The sequence below is a fragment of the Muntiacus reevesi genome, chromosome X (genome assembly GCF_963930625.1).
Source record: "Muntiacus reevesi chromosome X, mMunRee1.1, whole genome shotgun sequence".
NCBI classification, from domain to species: Eukaryota; Metazoa; Chordata; class Mammalia; order Artiodactyla; family Cervidae; genus Muntiacus; species Muntiacus reevesi.
The window spans coordinates 148,504,915-148,519,964 of record NC_089271.1 but is presented as its reverse complement, the minus strand read 5'-3'; the positions used below and the strand labels follow the sequence as shown (position 1 = coordinate 148,519,964).

Sequence of the window (15,050 nt, the reverse complement as noted above, 5' to 3'; positions counted from 1 at the left end):
TGTGCATGCGTGCATATGCATGCATGCATGTTTCTGATGAGAGAAGGTGCATGACTTTCATCATGTTCTCTAAGGGGTTCACAACTGATAAAAGGATAGACATTCAGTGTTGAAACAGTGCATCTTGAGACTGTGGTTCAGAGATCGATGTATTCTGTTTGGTTGGTAATACACGTTCTCTGAGCTAGAAGCAGGTGGCTTCGAGGTGTTTCATGAGATGGCCTTGGACTCCTAACCACCCTGGATGTGAGATCCAGGAATGTGTGTTTTTAGCAGATCCCTCGGGAGTCTATTCACTTCTTCCCAGGAAAGTGCTAAAAATGTGCTTCCAGTTCACTGACCACTTCTCTGAGGTCTAAGATACTGTTCTGCACATCCAGTGCATTTTTCATTTCTGATATTGTATTTTTACCTTCACAAGTTCCTTTTTGTTCTTGTCTGTGTCTTCTATCTCTCTTCTCATACGTACATGTTTTCCTTTAAAAGTCAAATGCTGTAAGAGCTGTTTTAAAAATATTGCCTGCTTATCCCATCATCTCTGTCATTTTTAGTTCTCTATTGACTGATTTTCACCTAATATGAGCCACAGTTTCCAGCTTCTTTGCAGTTCTAGTAATTTGGAGGAGGCTTTACTTCATAAATATATTGTTGAGTGTCTGGGTTTTCTTGTCTTTCTTTAAAAAGTATTGAGTTTTGTTTGGCAGTCAATTCAGTAACATAAACATTGGTTTGGTGACTCCAAGTCTTTTTAAACTTTCTCAGGGCAGGTTGAGATGAACCTATACTGAGGCCTGACTCTAAGGTGTAGCCTTGCTAGAGTCTCTCCTGACTGTTTCAGGTTTCTCCATCCTAGCTGGTCTGAACCTCTCCCAGCACTGTGTGAGCTCTGGTAGGTGATCAGTTTCTGGGTGTTCAGTAATTGTTTTTGGATTCACCTCATGGATTGAACAATTATACCAAAGAAATTCTGGCACTGTTAAGAAAGTTCTAAGATCTACAACAGATTTCCCAACCTGGGTATCCAGCAAAGGGACTGAGAACCCACAGGGAATTTGACTTTGGAAGCCAGTGGGATTTGATCACAGAACTTCCACAGGACTGGGAGACTCTTGGAGGGCACAAATAAAACCTTGTGTGCACCAGGAGCCAGGCGAAGGGAGCAGTGTCCCCACAGAACACTGAACCAAACTTGCCTGTGAGTGTCCAGGAGACTCTGATGGAGGCGTGGGTCGACAGTGGCCTGTTGCAGGGCCAGGGGCACTGAATACAAAAATGCAGAATGATCTCTGTTCATTTCCAAGGCAAATCTTTCAATATCCCAGTAATCTTAGTCTATGCCCCAATCACTAATGCTGAAAAAGCTGAAATTGAACGGTTCTTTGGGAATACTAGATCACCTGACCTGCCTCTTGAGAAACCTGTATGCAGGTCAGGAAGCAACAGAACTGGACATGGAACAACAGACTGGTTTCAAATAGGAAAAGGAGTATGTCAAGGCTGTATGTTGTTACCCTGCTTATTTAACTTATATGCAGAGTACATCATGAGACACGCTGGGCTGGAAGAAGCACAAGCTGGAATCAAGATTGCCGGGAGAAATATCAATAACCTCAGATATGCAGATAACACCACCCTTATGGCAGAAAGTGAAGAGGAACTAAAAAGCCTCTTGATGAAAGTGAAAGAGGAGAGTGAAAAAGTTGGCTTAAAGCTTAACATTCAGAAAACTAAGATCATGGCATCTGGTCCCATCACCTCATGGGAAATAGATGGGGAGACAGTGGAAACAGTGTCAGACTTTATTTTGGGGGGCTTCAAAATCACTGCAGATGGTGACTGCAGCCATGAAATTAAAAGACGCTTACTCCTTGGAAGGAAAGTTATGACCAACCTCGATAGCATATTAAAAAGCAGAGACATTACTTTGCCAACAAAGGTCCATCTGGTCAAGGCTATGGTTTTTCCAGTGGTCATGTATGGATGTGAGAGTTGGACTGTGAAGAAAACTGAGCACTGAAAAATTGATGTTTTTCAACTGTGGTGTTGGAGAAGACTCTTGAGAGTCCCTTGGACTGCAAGGAGATCCAACCAGTCCATCCTGAAGGAGATCAGTCCTGGGTGTTCATTGGAAGGACTGATGTTGAAGCTGAAACTCCAATACTTCGACCACCTCATGCAAAGAGTTGATTCACTGGAAAAGACCCTGATGCTGGGAGGGATTGGGGGCAGGAGGAGAAGGGGATGACAGAGGATGAGATGGCTGGATGGCATCACCTACTTGATGGGCATGAGTTAGAGTAAACTCCAGGAGTTGGTGATGGACAGGGAGCCCTGACGTGATGGGATTCATGGGTCACAAAGAGTCGGACACGACTGAGCGACTGAACTGAACTGAACTGATGAAGACTTACAAGACCTTCTAGAACTAACACCAAAAAAGATGTCCTTTTCATCATAGGGGATTGGAATGCAAAAGTAGGAAGTCAACAGATACCTGGAGTAACAGGCAAGTTTGGCCTTGAAGTACAAAATGAAACAGAGCAAAAGTTAACAGAGTTTTGCCAAAAGAATGTGCTAGTCATAGCAAACACCCTCTTTCAATAACACAGGAGAAGACTCTACACATGAACATGACCAGATGATCAATACCAAAATCAGACTGATTATATTCTTTGCAGCCAAAGATGAAGAAGTTCTATAGAGTCAGTAAAATCAAGACTGGGAGCTGACTGTGGTTCAGATCATGAATTCCTTATAGGAAAATTCAGGCTTAAATTGAAGAAAGTAGGGAAAATCACTAGACCATACAGGTATGACCTAAATTAAATCCCTTCAGTGGAAGTGACAATGAGATTCAAGAGATTGGATTTGATAGACAGAGTGTCTGAAGAACTATGGATGGAGGTTCGTGACATTGTACAGGAGGTGGTTATCAAGACCATCCCCAAGAAAAAGAAATGCAAAAAAGCAAAATGTTGTCGGAGGAGGCCTTACAAATAGCTGAGAAAAGAAGAGAAACTAAAGGCAAAGGAGAAAAGGAAAGATATATCCATCTGAATGCAGAGTTCCAAAGAATAGCAAGGAGAGATAAGAAAGCCTTCCTAAGTGATCAATGCAAAGAAACAGAGGAAAACAATAGAACTGGAAAATCTAGAGATCTCTTCATGAAAATTAGAGATACCAAAGGAACATTTTTCATGCAAAGATGGGCACAATAAAGGACAGGAACAGTATGGACCTAACAGAAACAGAAGATATTAAGAAAAGGTGGCAAGAATACACAGAGGAATAGAAATGAATGAAAATGAAAACACAACAACCCAAAACCTATGGGACACTCTAAAAGCAGTGCTAAGGGGAAGGTTCATAGCATTACAGGCTTACATCAAGAAACAAGAAAAAAGCCAAATAAATAACCTAACTCTACACTTAAAGCAATTAAAGAAGGAAGAAATGAAGAACCCCAGGGTTAGCAGAAGGAAAGAAATCTTAAAAATTAGGGCAGAAATAAATGCAAAAGAAACTAAAGAGACCATAGCAAAAATCAACAAAGCTAAAAACTGGTTTTTTGAAAAAATAAACAAAATTGACAAACCATTAGCAAGACTCATTAAGAAACAAAGAGAGAAGAACCAAATTAACAAAATTAGAAATGAAAATGGAGAGATCACAACAGACAACACTGAAATACAAAGGATCATAAGAGACTACTACTAGCAGCTCTATGCCAATAAAATGGACAATTTGGATGAAATGGACAAATTCTTAGAAAAGTATAACTTTCCAAAACTGAACCAGGAAGAAATAGAAGATCTTAACAGAACCATCACAAGCAAGGAAATCGAAACTGTAATAAAAAATCTTCCAGCAAACAAAAGCCCAGGACCAGATGGCTTCACAGCTGAATTCTACCAAAAATTTAGAGAAGAGCTAACACCTATCTTACTCAAACTCTTCCAGAAAATTGCAGATGAAGGTAAACTTCCAAACTCATTCTATGAGGCCACCCTCACCCTAATTCCAAAACCAGACAAAGATGCCACAAAAAAAAGAAAACTACAGGCCAATATCACTGATGAACATAGATGCAAAAATCCTTAACAAAATTCTAGCAAACAGAATCCAACAACATATTAAAAAAAATCATACACCATGACCAAGTAGGCTTTATCCCAGGAATGCAAGGATTCTTTAATATCTGCAAATCAATCAACGTAATACACCACATTAACAAATTGGAAGATAAAAACCATATGATTATCTCAATAGATGCAGAGAAAGCCTTTGACAAAATTCAACACTCATTTATGATCAAAACTCTCCAGAAAGCAGGAATAGAAGGAACATACCTCAACATAATAAAAGCTATATATGGCAAACCCACAGCAAGCATCACCCTCAATGGTGAAAAATTGAAAGCATTTCCTCTGAAATCAGGAACAAGACAAGGATGCCCACTCTCACCACTGCTATTCAACATAGTGTTGGAAGTTTTGGCCACAGCAATCAGAGCAGAAAAAGACGTAAAAGAAATCCAGATAGGAAAAGAAGAAGTGAAACTCTCGCTGTTTGCAGATGACATGATCCTCTACATAGAAAACCCTAAAGATTCTTCCAGAAAATTACTAGAGCTAATCAATGAATATAGTAAAGTCACAGGATATAAAATTAACACACAAAAATCCCTTGCATTCCTATATACTAACAATGAAAAAACAGAATGAGAAATTAAGGAAACAATACCATTCACCATTGCATCAAAAAGAATAAAATACTTAGGAGTATATCTACCTAAAGAAACGAAAGACCTATACACAGAAAACTATAAAACACTGATGAAAGAAATCAAAGAGGACACAAACAGATGGAGAAACATACCGTGTTCATGGATTGGAAGAATCAATATTGTCAAAATGGCTATTCTACCCAAAGCAATCTATAGATTCAATGCAATCCCTATCAAGCTACCAACGGTATTTTTCACAGAACTAGAACAAATAATTTCACAATTTGTATGGAAATACAAAAAACCTCGAATAGCCAAAGTAATCTTGAAAAAGAAGAATGGAACTGGAGGAATCAACCTGCCTGACTTCAGACTCTACTACAAAGCCACAGTCATCAAGACAGTATGGTACTGGCACAAAGACAGAAATACAGATCAATGGAACAGAATAGAAAGCCCAGAGATAAATCCACGAACCTATGGACACCTTATCTTTGACAAAGGAGGCAAGGATATACAATGGAAAAAAGACAATCTCTTTAACAAGTGGTGCTGGGAAAACTGGTCAACCACTTGTAAAAGAATGAAACTAAAACACTTTCTAACACCATACACAAAAATAAACTCAAAATGGATTAAAGATCTAAATGTAAGACCAGAAACTATAAAACTCCTAGAGGAGAACATAAGCAAAACACTCTCCGACATAAATCACAGCAAGATATTCTATGACCCACCTCCCAGAATATTGGAAATAAAAGCAAAACTAAACAAATGGGACCTAATGAAACTTAAAAGCTTTTGCACAACAAAGGAAACTATAAGTAAGGTGAAAAGACAGCCCTCAGATTGGGAGAAAATAATAGCAAATGAAGAAACAGCCAAAGGATTAATCTCAAAAATATACAAGCAACTCCTGAAGCTCAATTCCAGAAAAATAAATGACCCAATCAAAAAATGGGCCAGAAAACTAAACAGACATTTCTCCAAAGAAGACATACAAATGGCTAACAAACACATGAAAAGATGCTCAATGTCACTCATTATCAGAGAAATGCAAATCAAAACCATAATGAGGTACCATTACACGCCAGTCAGGATGGCTGCTATCCAAAAGTCTACAAGCAATAAATGCTGGAGAGGGTGTGGAGAAAAGGGAACCCTCTTACACTGTTGGTGGGAATGCAAACTAGTACAGCCACTATGGAAAACAGTGTGGAGATTTCTTAAAAAACTGGAAATAGAACTGCCATATGACCCAGTAATACCACTTCTGGGCATACACACCGAGGAATCCAGATCTGAAAGAGACACGTGCACCCCAATGTTCATCTCAGCACTGTTTATAATAGCCAGGACATGGAAGCAACCTAGATGCCCATCAGCAGACGAATGGATAAGGAAGCTGTGGTACATATACACCATGGAATATTACTCAGCCATTAAAAAGAATTCATTTGAATCAGTTCTAATGAGATGGATGAAACTGGAGCCCATTATACAGAGTGAAGTAAGCCAGAAAGATAAAGAACATTACAGCATACTAACACATATATATGGAATTTAGAAAGATGGTAACGATAACCCTATATGCAAAACAGAAAAAGAGACACAGAAGTACAGAACAGACTTTTGAACTCTGTGGGAGAAGGTGAGGGTGGGATGTTTCGAAAGAACAGCATGTATATTATCTATGGTGACAGATCACCAGCCCAGGTGGGATGCATGAATCAAGTGCTTGGGCCTGGTGCGCTGGGAAGACCCAGAGGAATCGGGTGGAGAGGGAGGTGGGATGGGGGATCGGGATGGGGAATATGTGTAACTCTATGGCTGATTCATATCAATGTATGACAAAACCCACTGCAAAAAAAAAAAAAAAAAAAAGAATACACAGAAGAACTAAAAAAAAGTTAAGATCTTCATGACCCAGATAACCACGATGGTGTGATCACTCACCTAGAGCCAGACATCCTGGAGTGAGAAGTCATCTGGGCCTTAGGAAGCATCACTATGACCAAAGCTAGTGTAGGTGATGGAATTCCAGCTGAGTTGTTTCAAATCCTAAAAGAAGATGCTGTGAAAGTGCTGCACTCAGTTTGCCAGCAAATTTGGAAAACTCAGCAGTGGCCACAGGATTGGAAAAGCTCAGTTTTCATTCCAATCCCAAATGAAGGCAATGCCAAAAATGTACAAGTTGCACTCATCTCACACGCTGGCAAAGTAATGCTCAAAATTCTCCAAGTCAGGTTTCAACGGGACATCAACTGAGAACGTCCAGATGTTCAAGCTGGATTTAGAAAAGGCAGAGGAACCAGAGATCAAATTGCCAGCAGCTGTGGGATCATGGAAAAAGTAAGAGAATTCCAGAAAAACATCTACTTCTGCTTCATTGACTACACCAAAGCCTTTGCCTGTGTGGATCACAACAAATTGTGGAAAATTACTCACAAGATGGGGATACCAGACTACCTTACCTGCCTCCGGAGAAATCTATATTCAGGTTAAGAAGCAACAGTTAGAACCAGACATGAAACAATGGACTGGTTCCAAATTGGGAAAGGAGTACATCAAGGCTGATATTGTCACCCTGTTTATTTAACTTATATGCAGAGTACATCATGAGAAATGCTGGGGCTGGATGAAACACAAGCTGGAATCAAGATTGTCAGGAGAAATAGCAATAACCTCAGAAACACAGATGACACCACCCTTATGGCAGAAAGTGAAGAGGAACTAAAGAGCCTCTTGATGGAAATGAAAGAGGAGAGTGAAAAAGCTGGCTTAAAACTCAACATTCAAGAAACAAAGATCATGGCATCAGGTCCCATCACTTCAGGACAAATAGATGGGGAAACAATGGAAACAGTGAGATATTTTACTTTTTTAGGTTCCAAAATCACTGCAGATGGTGACTACAGCCATGAAATTGAAAGATCTGTGCTCCTTGGAAGAAAAGGTATGATCAACCTAGACAGCATATTAAAAGGCAGAGACATTATTTTGCCTACAAAGGTTCTTCTGGTCAAAGCTATGGTTTCTCCAATAGTCACATATGAATGTGAGAGCTGGACCATAAAGAAAGCTGAGAGCTGAAGAATTGATGCTTTTGAGCTGTGGTGTTGGAGAAGACTCTTGAGAGTCCCTCGGACTGCAAGGAGATCCAACCAGTCCATCCTAAAGGAGATCAGTCCTGAATATTCATTGGAAGGACTGATGCTGAAGCTGAAACTCCAATACTTTGGCCACCTGATGTGAAAAGCTGACTCATTGGGAAAGAGCCTGATGCTGGGAAAGATTGAGGGCAAAAGCAGAAGGGGATGACAGAGGCTGAGATGGTTGGATTGCTGTGGTCTGTTGGGAGCCCCTTCCCTATACCATCAGCTAGAAACAGGCTTACCGGCTGTGAGCTAGAATGCTAGAGTCTGAGGCTCAGACACACTGTTCTCTTCTCCTGCACACCACACCTGACTGTTGCTCAATGTCAGAAGTCATTGGATTCATATATTTCGTTTAGTTTTCTAGTTGGCTTTGTGGTGGGGGGCAAGTTCAGAGCCAAGTACATCAATGTGGTGGAAGTGGAAGTTCTCAAAGGTGATTCAGATGCAGAATAAAAGTGGGGGAATGTCTTAAGTTCCTGGGGCTGCTGTAAGAGTACCACAAACTGGGTAGTTTTAAGCTACAGAAACATATCATCTCCCAGTCACGGAGGCCAGAAGTCCACGATCCAGGCATGGGGAGAGTTGGTTCCTCCTGATGGCCACGAGGGAGGGTGTGTTCCAGGCCTTTCTCCTGGGATTGGAGAGGCTATCTGTGCCTTGAGTCTTCACATCATCTTTCCTCCATGCATGTCTGCGTCTCCAAGTGTCCTCTTTTATAAATGTGCCTGTCATATTACATTAGGGCCACACCAAGAACCTTATTTTAACTGGATTACCTCTGTAAAGACCCTGTCTCCAAATAAGGTTACCTTCTGAGGTGCTGAGCACTAGGACTTCAACATTGGGATTTTGAGGCAGGGGACACTTCAGTCCATAACAGGGAAATTTAGATTCGAGTCTCAGTCCTTCCCTGGATAACCAAGGCTACCATTGCACAGTGCCTGCCTCAGGCTTGCAATCACTTGCACCTTGGTTTAACCTGGGGGTCCCTTTCTATCAAGAAACCAACCAGGAGGTGTTTGTAAACAGAATCAGCAAGTTGAACTGGCTAAGATGGTTGAAGACAGCACATAGCTTTTATTGTCAGAGGGACTAGATCCAGTTATTCCCCAACCAATTCCAGGCAAATCACAGCTTTCTAGAGGAGTTCAGTTTCACCTCCTTCACATCTGAGAAATAAGCACAAATGCTTTTCCACAATGTTACAGGATGTTGCAGGTTTTTGTTGTGGAGATAATGCTGGTAGGGTGGTAATGAGTCACCTTAGTGGCTGTGGCAGGAAAGTCTGATGGGAAATAGATCTTTCATGGCCAGAGCTAGAGGAGCCCTCAGGGCCCAGTGGGGTACAGTGGGGGGATGTGATGCCTGGTGCCCCGGGGGCCAACAATCCCATGTCATTTTACAAGTTACTTTCAAGTTGACAAAGTTCAGCTGTGGAGTTTGCAATCCTGCCCTTGTGAATTGCAAACCTCTCCCCACGGGAAGAGCTAGCAGCCCCTCCCATGCCTGGCACACAGTAAACGCATCCGTGAACATGTCCTGTCCAGAGGAATTGTTTTAAAATCCTTTTTATTGTCAAATAAAACACACATATAGCAAACCACATAGGGCAAATGTATAGCTTTATGAATTATTCTTAGGTGACCGTACCCTCCCCTTGTAACCACCAACTGCTTGAAAAATAACTTTGCCACCCATTGCTGGAGCCCCATCATGTATTCCATCTGAACCACAACCTTCTCCTGTTCCCCATATGTGATTACTATCCTGACATGTAGACACATCTCTTCTTTGCACTCTTTAATTTTTTTTATCACTCAAAAGGTCATCCCCTAGACATGATAATACAAAGGAATACTACTCGGGCATAAAAAAATGAGTGCCACAATGCAATTTGCGGCAACATGAATGGACCTAGTGATTATCATAGTAAGTGAAGGATGTAAGAAAAAGACAAATATGACATCACTTATATGTGGAATCTAAACAAATGATACAAATGACCTTATTTACAAAACATAACAGACTCAGAGACATAAAAAACAAACTTATGGTTACCAAAGGGGATGGGGCCGGGGAGGGGTAAATTAGGAGTTTGAGATTAGCAGATCCAGACTACTATACATAAAAGAAACAAAGATCTACTGTACAGCATAGGGAACTATATTCAATATCTTGTATTAATAATAACCTATAATGTAAACAGATCTGAAAAAGTATATATATATATATATATATATATATATATATATATATATATGTAACTGAATCTGTGTGCCGTATACTTGAAATTAACAGAAAACCAAAAATAAACTATACTTCAATAAAAAATAAGCCCACAGGAAATTTTTTATTTATCTTTTAAGATTCATTTACTTCATAGATCCTCTCGGTCCTTCTTTTTCTTGTCATTTATCTGTTGAAGAACCTGGGCCTTTGACCACAGAATTTCCCACCGTCTAGCTTCGTGGGTGGAACTTTCACATTTGCTTGTTCCTCTTCGTAAGTTAGCAACTGTTGAGGGCGAACACCACAGCTTGAGAATGCACTGCGGCAAGCAAAATGGTGAGATTCTAATTGTATTGTTGGTTTTCCTTTATTAGTCAGCATACATTTGTGAAAAGATCATGAAGTGGTTCCCTCACCTGCTCTGAGGATGACACATTCTTTTTCTTTTTTAATATCATGATGAACTCTCAGGTTTAAATATATTTGATGGATTTCAAGTCACTGTGATTATTACAATTTATTAAAGCTCGAATTGCTCCATCTTTGTCCAGTGGGAGTGTCTTCAGCTTGACCCCTGAGTCCTTTCAATAAGTTCCTTGCAGAATGGTGTCCCTGTGAAGAGCTTCACTTCAGTGCTGGCTGACTGCTTTTTAAGGTCTTTGTCAGGCGTCTTTCACTTCTAAAAGGCTGGTCCCACCTACTTAGTAAAATGCTTCAAGAAAGTGTCATTTCAGTCTTTGTATTATCACAAGTCTTGGACAGAGATTTAACAACTTGAGGGAGGTTGTGCTGGTAAGTTTTGCACACAGACTGTGCTGGATATGGCTGCATCCTTGGCTCTTATTCACTTTCAGCTTGGCCGCCACATCTTCCTGAAGGAGGTCTCTTGGGTATGCCCATAGCATCTTAGCTCTCCCTTATCATAGAGTCGATCTTGCTGACAGCAATTGTCTGTTTATCCATGTGCCCATTTCCTCTGTTGCCCACAAGACTGAGTGACAGGGCCTGTTCAATGGCTGGTTCACCTCCATTCCCCCCGTGTCTGCCCACTGGCCAGCCTGTTAGGATGTCAACAGATAATTGCTGAACAAATGTCTGTGTCCTAGCAGAGCACTCCTTCATGGGGTTGAAATCTTCCTGTTTCATCTCTTCTCCCCTTCTCAGCACCCCAGCTACTTGGTGAACCCTAATCGTGTTCCCCAGCCCCAGTCCACCAACACTGTTATTCAAGGCTAAGAAATGGGTTTCTACAAAACAAAGAGCAGTTAACTTGAAACTTGTTTCAGCCTCCACTTTGACTTCCTCTTTTAGGATCATTTTTGGGAAGTACGACAAAGTTCCTCTTCACATTTCCCTACCAAAGTGGCCTTTGGAAAGTTTGGGGTACCCCTGGTGCCCCAGGGCGTTCTCTCATCCTGACAGTGACGCTGGAGCTTCCTCTCATGGTCAGGGGCTCCACGCTATCCAGTCCCAGGTTTTTGTGACAGAAAGGTCTCGAATCATTAATATTTCTGTCTTCCATCACTCCCATAAGTCTACACAAATGCTGTTATTTCTGTCATCTTAAAAACAAGCACTTAATTACACTGCTTCCTCCCTCTTCCAAGTGGCCAGATGTCTCCTGAGTGCTTTACACCATCCCTAAAGGCAGACCCTAGCCAGGCCTTACCTGCCAGGTTCTGCTTCCTCTTCCCTGTCCGAACCTCACATGGGGTGACCAGTTGCCCCACCCCCTTCTGATTCTGCCTCTTGCCCAGCATCAAAGGGGCTTTCCATTCTGAGCTCTGATTTCAGGTCATATTTGCCATTCAGTGCCTCATCAAATTCTCTGTTGCCTCAGATCTCTCAGCCCCTGGGCAGGGAGGGAGCTGAGAACACCCCACAGGGGGCTTCTCTCCCCCCGCCCCGCCCCCCTAGTCAAAGCCAAAGCTGGTGGCCTTCTCAATGTGTCAGGCCCAAATGACACTGTAGCAGCCTTCGGAGCAGCCTGCCCTATTTCAGCTCTGGTTTCTTTTCTTTTCTGAGCCTGGACTCAACTTTGCCTAATCATCTGACCTCAAGATTTGGCTGTTTCCCAGATTCCTATAGCACTAAGGGAAGTTCCTTCCTATTATGGTGTTTCTCAAGAGGGCACAGAGGATTGCTTTAGGCCAGACAGTGTGCACCCCCCCATGCCCCCAGCCTTCTTGACTGGCAGCACAGGGCTATCTTCAGATGTCCCCAAGGGCACCTCAGTCCCTTGATGGAGGAATACTGGCCTAGGAGGTGGTTGCAGAAGTGTCTTCCGCTTTATGATAAAACATCTGTAAAGAATTGCTGGCACTACCCATCTCTCTACTTCACAGTACTGATTTTCTTTTACTTCACATTTTCTGATCCTTCCACCCTCCCTCGAGTTCACATCCATTGCTACAATTTAGACAATCATTAACTTAAGCTAATGATAACTTGCTCTCCTCGCCAATGTGTATGATTTTCCCCTTCTTGTTGAGCAATCCTCTACAAGTTCTACAACTAGGTTAGGTCGCAATGGATTGAGGTACATAGGGGTAAGAAAGCGTCCTTTCTGCCCTTCACTATTAAAGTTTTCTTTTTTATTTGACTGTGCTGGGTCTTAGTTGCGGGGTGAGAACATTTAGTTGCGGGTTGAGAACACTTAGTTGTGGGGTGAGAACACTTAGTTGTGGCTTGTGGGATCTAGTTCCTGGAGTAGGGATCGAACTTGGGTCCCCTACATTGGGAACTCGGAATCTCATCAACTGGACCACCAGGGAAGTCCCTAATTTTTTTTAAGCACGCGTGCCTGTAAATTTGTGTTGCATGCTTTTGTGATGAGTGCATATTTCTCCTCGACCTGGGGATGTGACTCCCATGGCTACCCCCCGCCGCGATGGCCGACGGGAAAAGTGGAAGAGGCCCAGCGGGCTCTGGGTCTTCCTGTCACGGAGGCTGACGTCTGCTTGCCTCTCCCACAGGCCTGGCGTCGGCGCTGGTTCGTGCTGCGGCGGGGCCGACTGAGTGGTGACCGTGATGTGTTGGAGTACTACCGCAGCCAGCGTGCCAGCAAGCCCATCCGCGCCATCGACCTCAGCGAGTGTGCCGTCTGGAAGCATGTGGGCCCAGGCTTTGTTCGCAAGGAATTCCAGAACCACTTCGTGTTCATTGTCAAGACCACGTCTCGCACATTCTATCTGGTGGCCAAGACGGAGGAAGAGATGCAGGTGTGGGTGCACAGCATCAGTCAGGTCTGCAACCTCGGCCACCTGGAGGACAGTGCAGGTAAGAGTCGACTGGGGTGGGGGGGAGGCGGGGAGCTGAGGCAAAGTGTGGCCCCAAGTGTGCCGGGTGTTGGGGGAACGGGATGGCCAAGCCCGGGCATTGCCCGCAGAGCATGAGGAGCCACTTTGGTGCCTTCAAAGTTGCCCAGCGGCTTTGCCATCATCAGGACACGCAGGCAGCGAAAGCACAACATGGGTGGGGACATTCTGTACAGCTCTGATTTTCCCCATGCTGCTGTTTCTGGTTTTTCTAGAAATATCAAATATTGCTGTCTTTAAAAAAAATTCTAGGAACTCCAGGTTTTCTGTTGCCTATTGTGTTGTTTAGTGCTAAATTTTAGAAAGCCAGAAGTAGGCTGCCTGTCATACACAGGGAAGGTTTCCGCTTATGTCCAAGTACCTCAAGGTCTCTGCAACAGAAATGTCTGCTTTGAACCATTTTGGGGCACTGGGAGCAAATGACCCATGTGGCACTTTGTCTATTACTCTTGCTCTCTCTTTTACACACACACACACACACACACATTGCCGTTTCTATGTAATATACTGGCTATAGCGCACTTAAGGTTACAGTTAACTCCCCTTCGTGGATGTTGTTGTTGAGCCCCTGGCACCATGCCTTGATCCTCAAACTACGGACTTCTGAAAGGTTGTTGCTGAACCACGCAAAGACGCCAGGATTCTTGGCCTCTGGAGGAGAAGAATTCACTCTGGGGCCAGAGACGAGGCTTGATCGCTCAGAGCTTTGTGTAATAAAGTTTTATTAAATTATAAAGGAGATAGAGAAAGCTTCTGACATAGGCATTAGAAGGGGGCAGAAAGAGTACCCCCTTGCTAGTGTTAGCCATGGAGTTACACACTCTCTAATTAGTTATTACAGTGAATCAAAAGAATGTCTGGAGGCTGTAAAGACCTCACTAGCCCTACTCCCATAATTTGCATTTGAAGAGAACAGGATTAGTCAGAAGGTTTTCTCCAGAGACTGTCCTCAAGCAGGATACATTACTGTTATATAATCCTAAGGAATGTAGAGGAACAAAAATAGTTTGTTCTTTCTTCCTCCTTGAGAATTCCAGACCCCTCTCTCCTTGGGGACCCCTGGATTCTTATCAGTCTGCCTAGGAATTGACTCTCTCACTTCAAATCTTGGTTTCTTTTAGCCTCTTAGCTTAGCAGGCTGAACCTTACCCTTAAATCCCATGGCCTACAGTTGCTTCACCCTTTCTCTCCTTAACTGGGTGTTTTATCGTTTTCCATGGAAATAACCACATTCTAACACTAGGTGGCGTGGAAGAGTCAGAGTTGCGTCCCTCTCTAGACGTTAGGCTGGGTGTGCTTCCTACCAACGAAGTCCTTTTCTTTTCACGACGCAGGCAAGCTTACTAAGTGAAGCTACTCAGTTACACCGTTGAACTTTGAGAGCACTCAAGTAAGAGGAAATGAAATGATGGCAGTCTGTTGTCCTTGCTGCAACAGAGTTTCTTTGCAAAGTCGCACTGAATTTGTCAAGACACTGCAATCCAGCAGAGCCTTGCTGCTCTCTCTTCACGCCTAGTCCCTACCTTCGGTGCAATTAGATGCATATTTATGTTTCATGTCATATGTGACGTCTGTTTCCTCATTTGGCAGTGATGCTAAAACATAGATACAATATGCTAA

The 15,050-nt window shown here is 42.7% G+C and overlaps 1 protein-coding gene across 1 annotated transcript in view; it reads left to right on the top strand.

The window, feature by feature from the left end:
• The window catches only part of GAB3 (GRB2 associated binding protein 3), a 76,666-nt gene that overhangs the window by 18,436 nt on the left and 43,180 nt on the right, over positions 1-15,050 (top strand). The window contains exon 2 of the mRNA XM_065915438.1: positions 13,089-13,392. Coding sequence (XP_065771510.1) covers positions 13,089-13,392 — 304 coding nt within the window. The remainder of the gene's footprint in view (positions 1-13,088; positions 13,393-15,050) is intronic.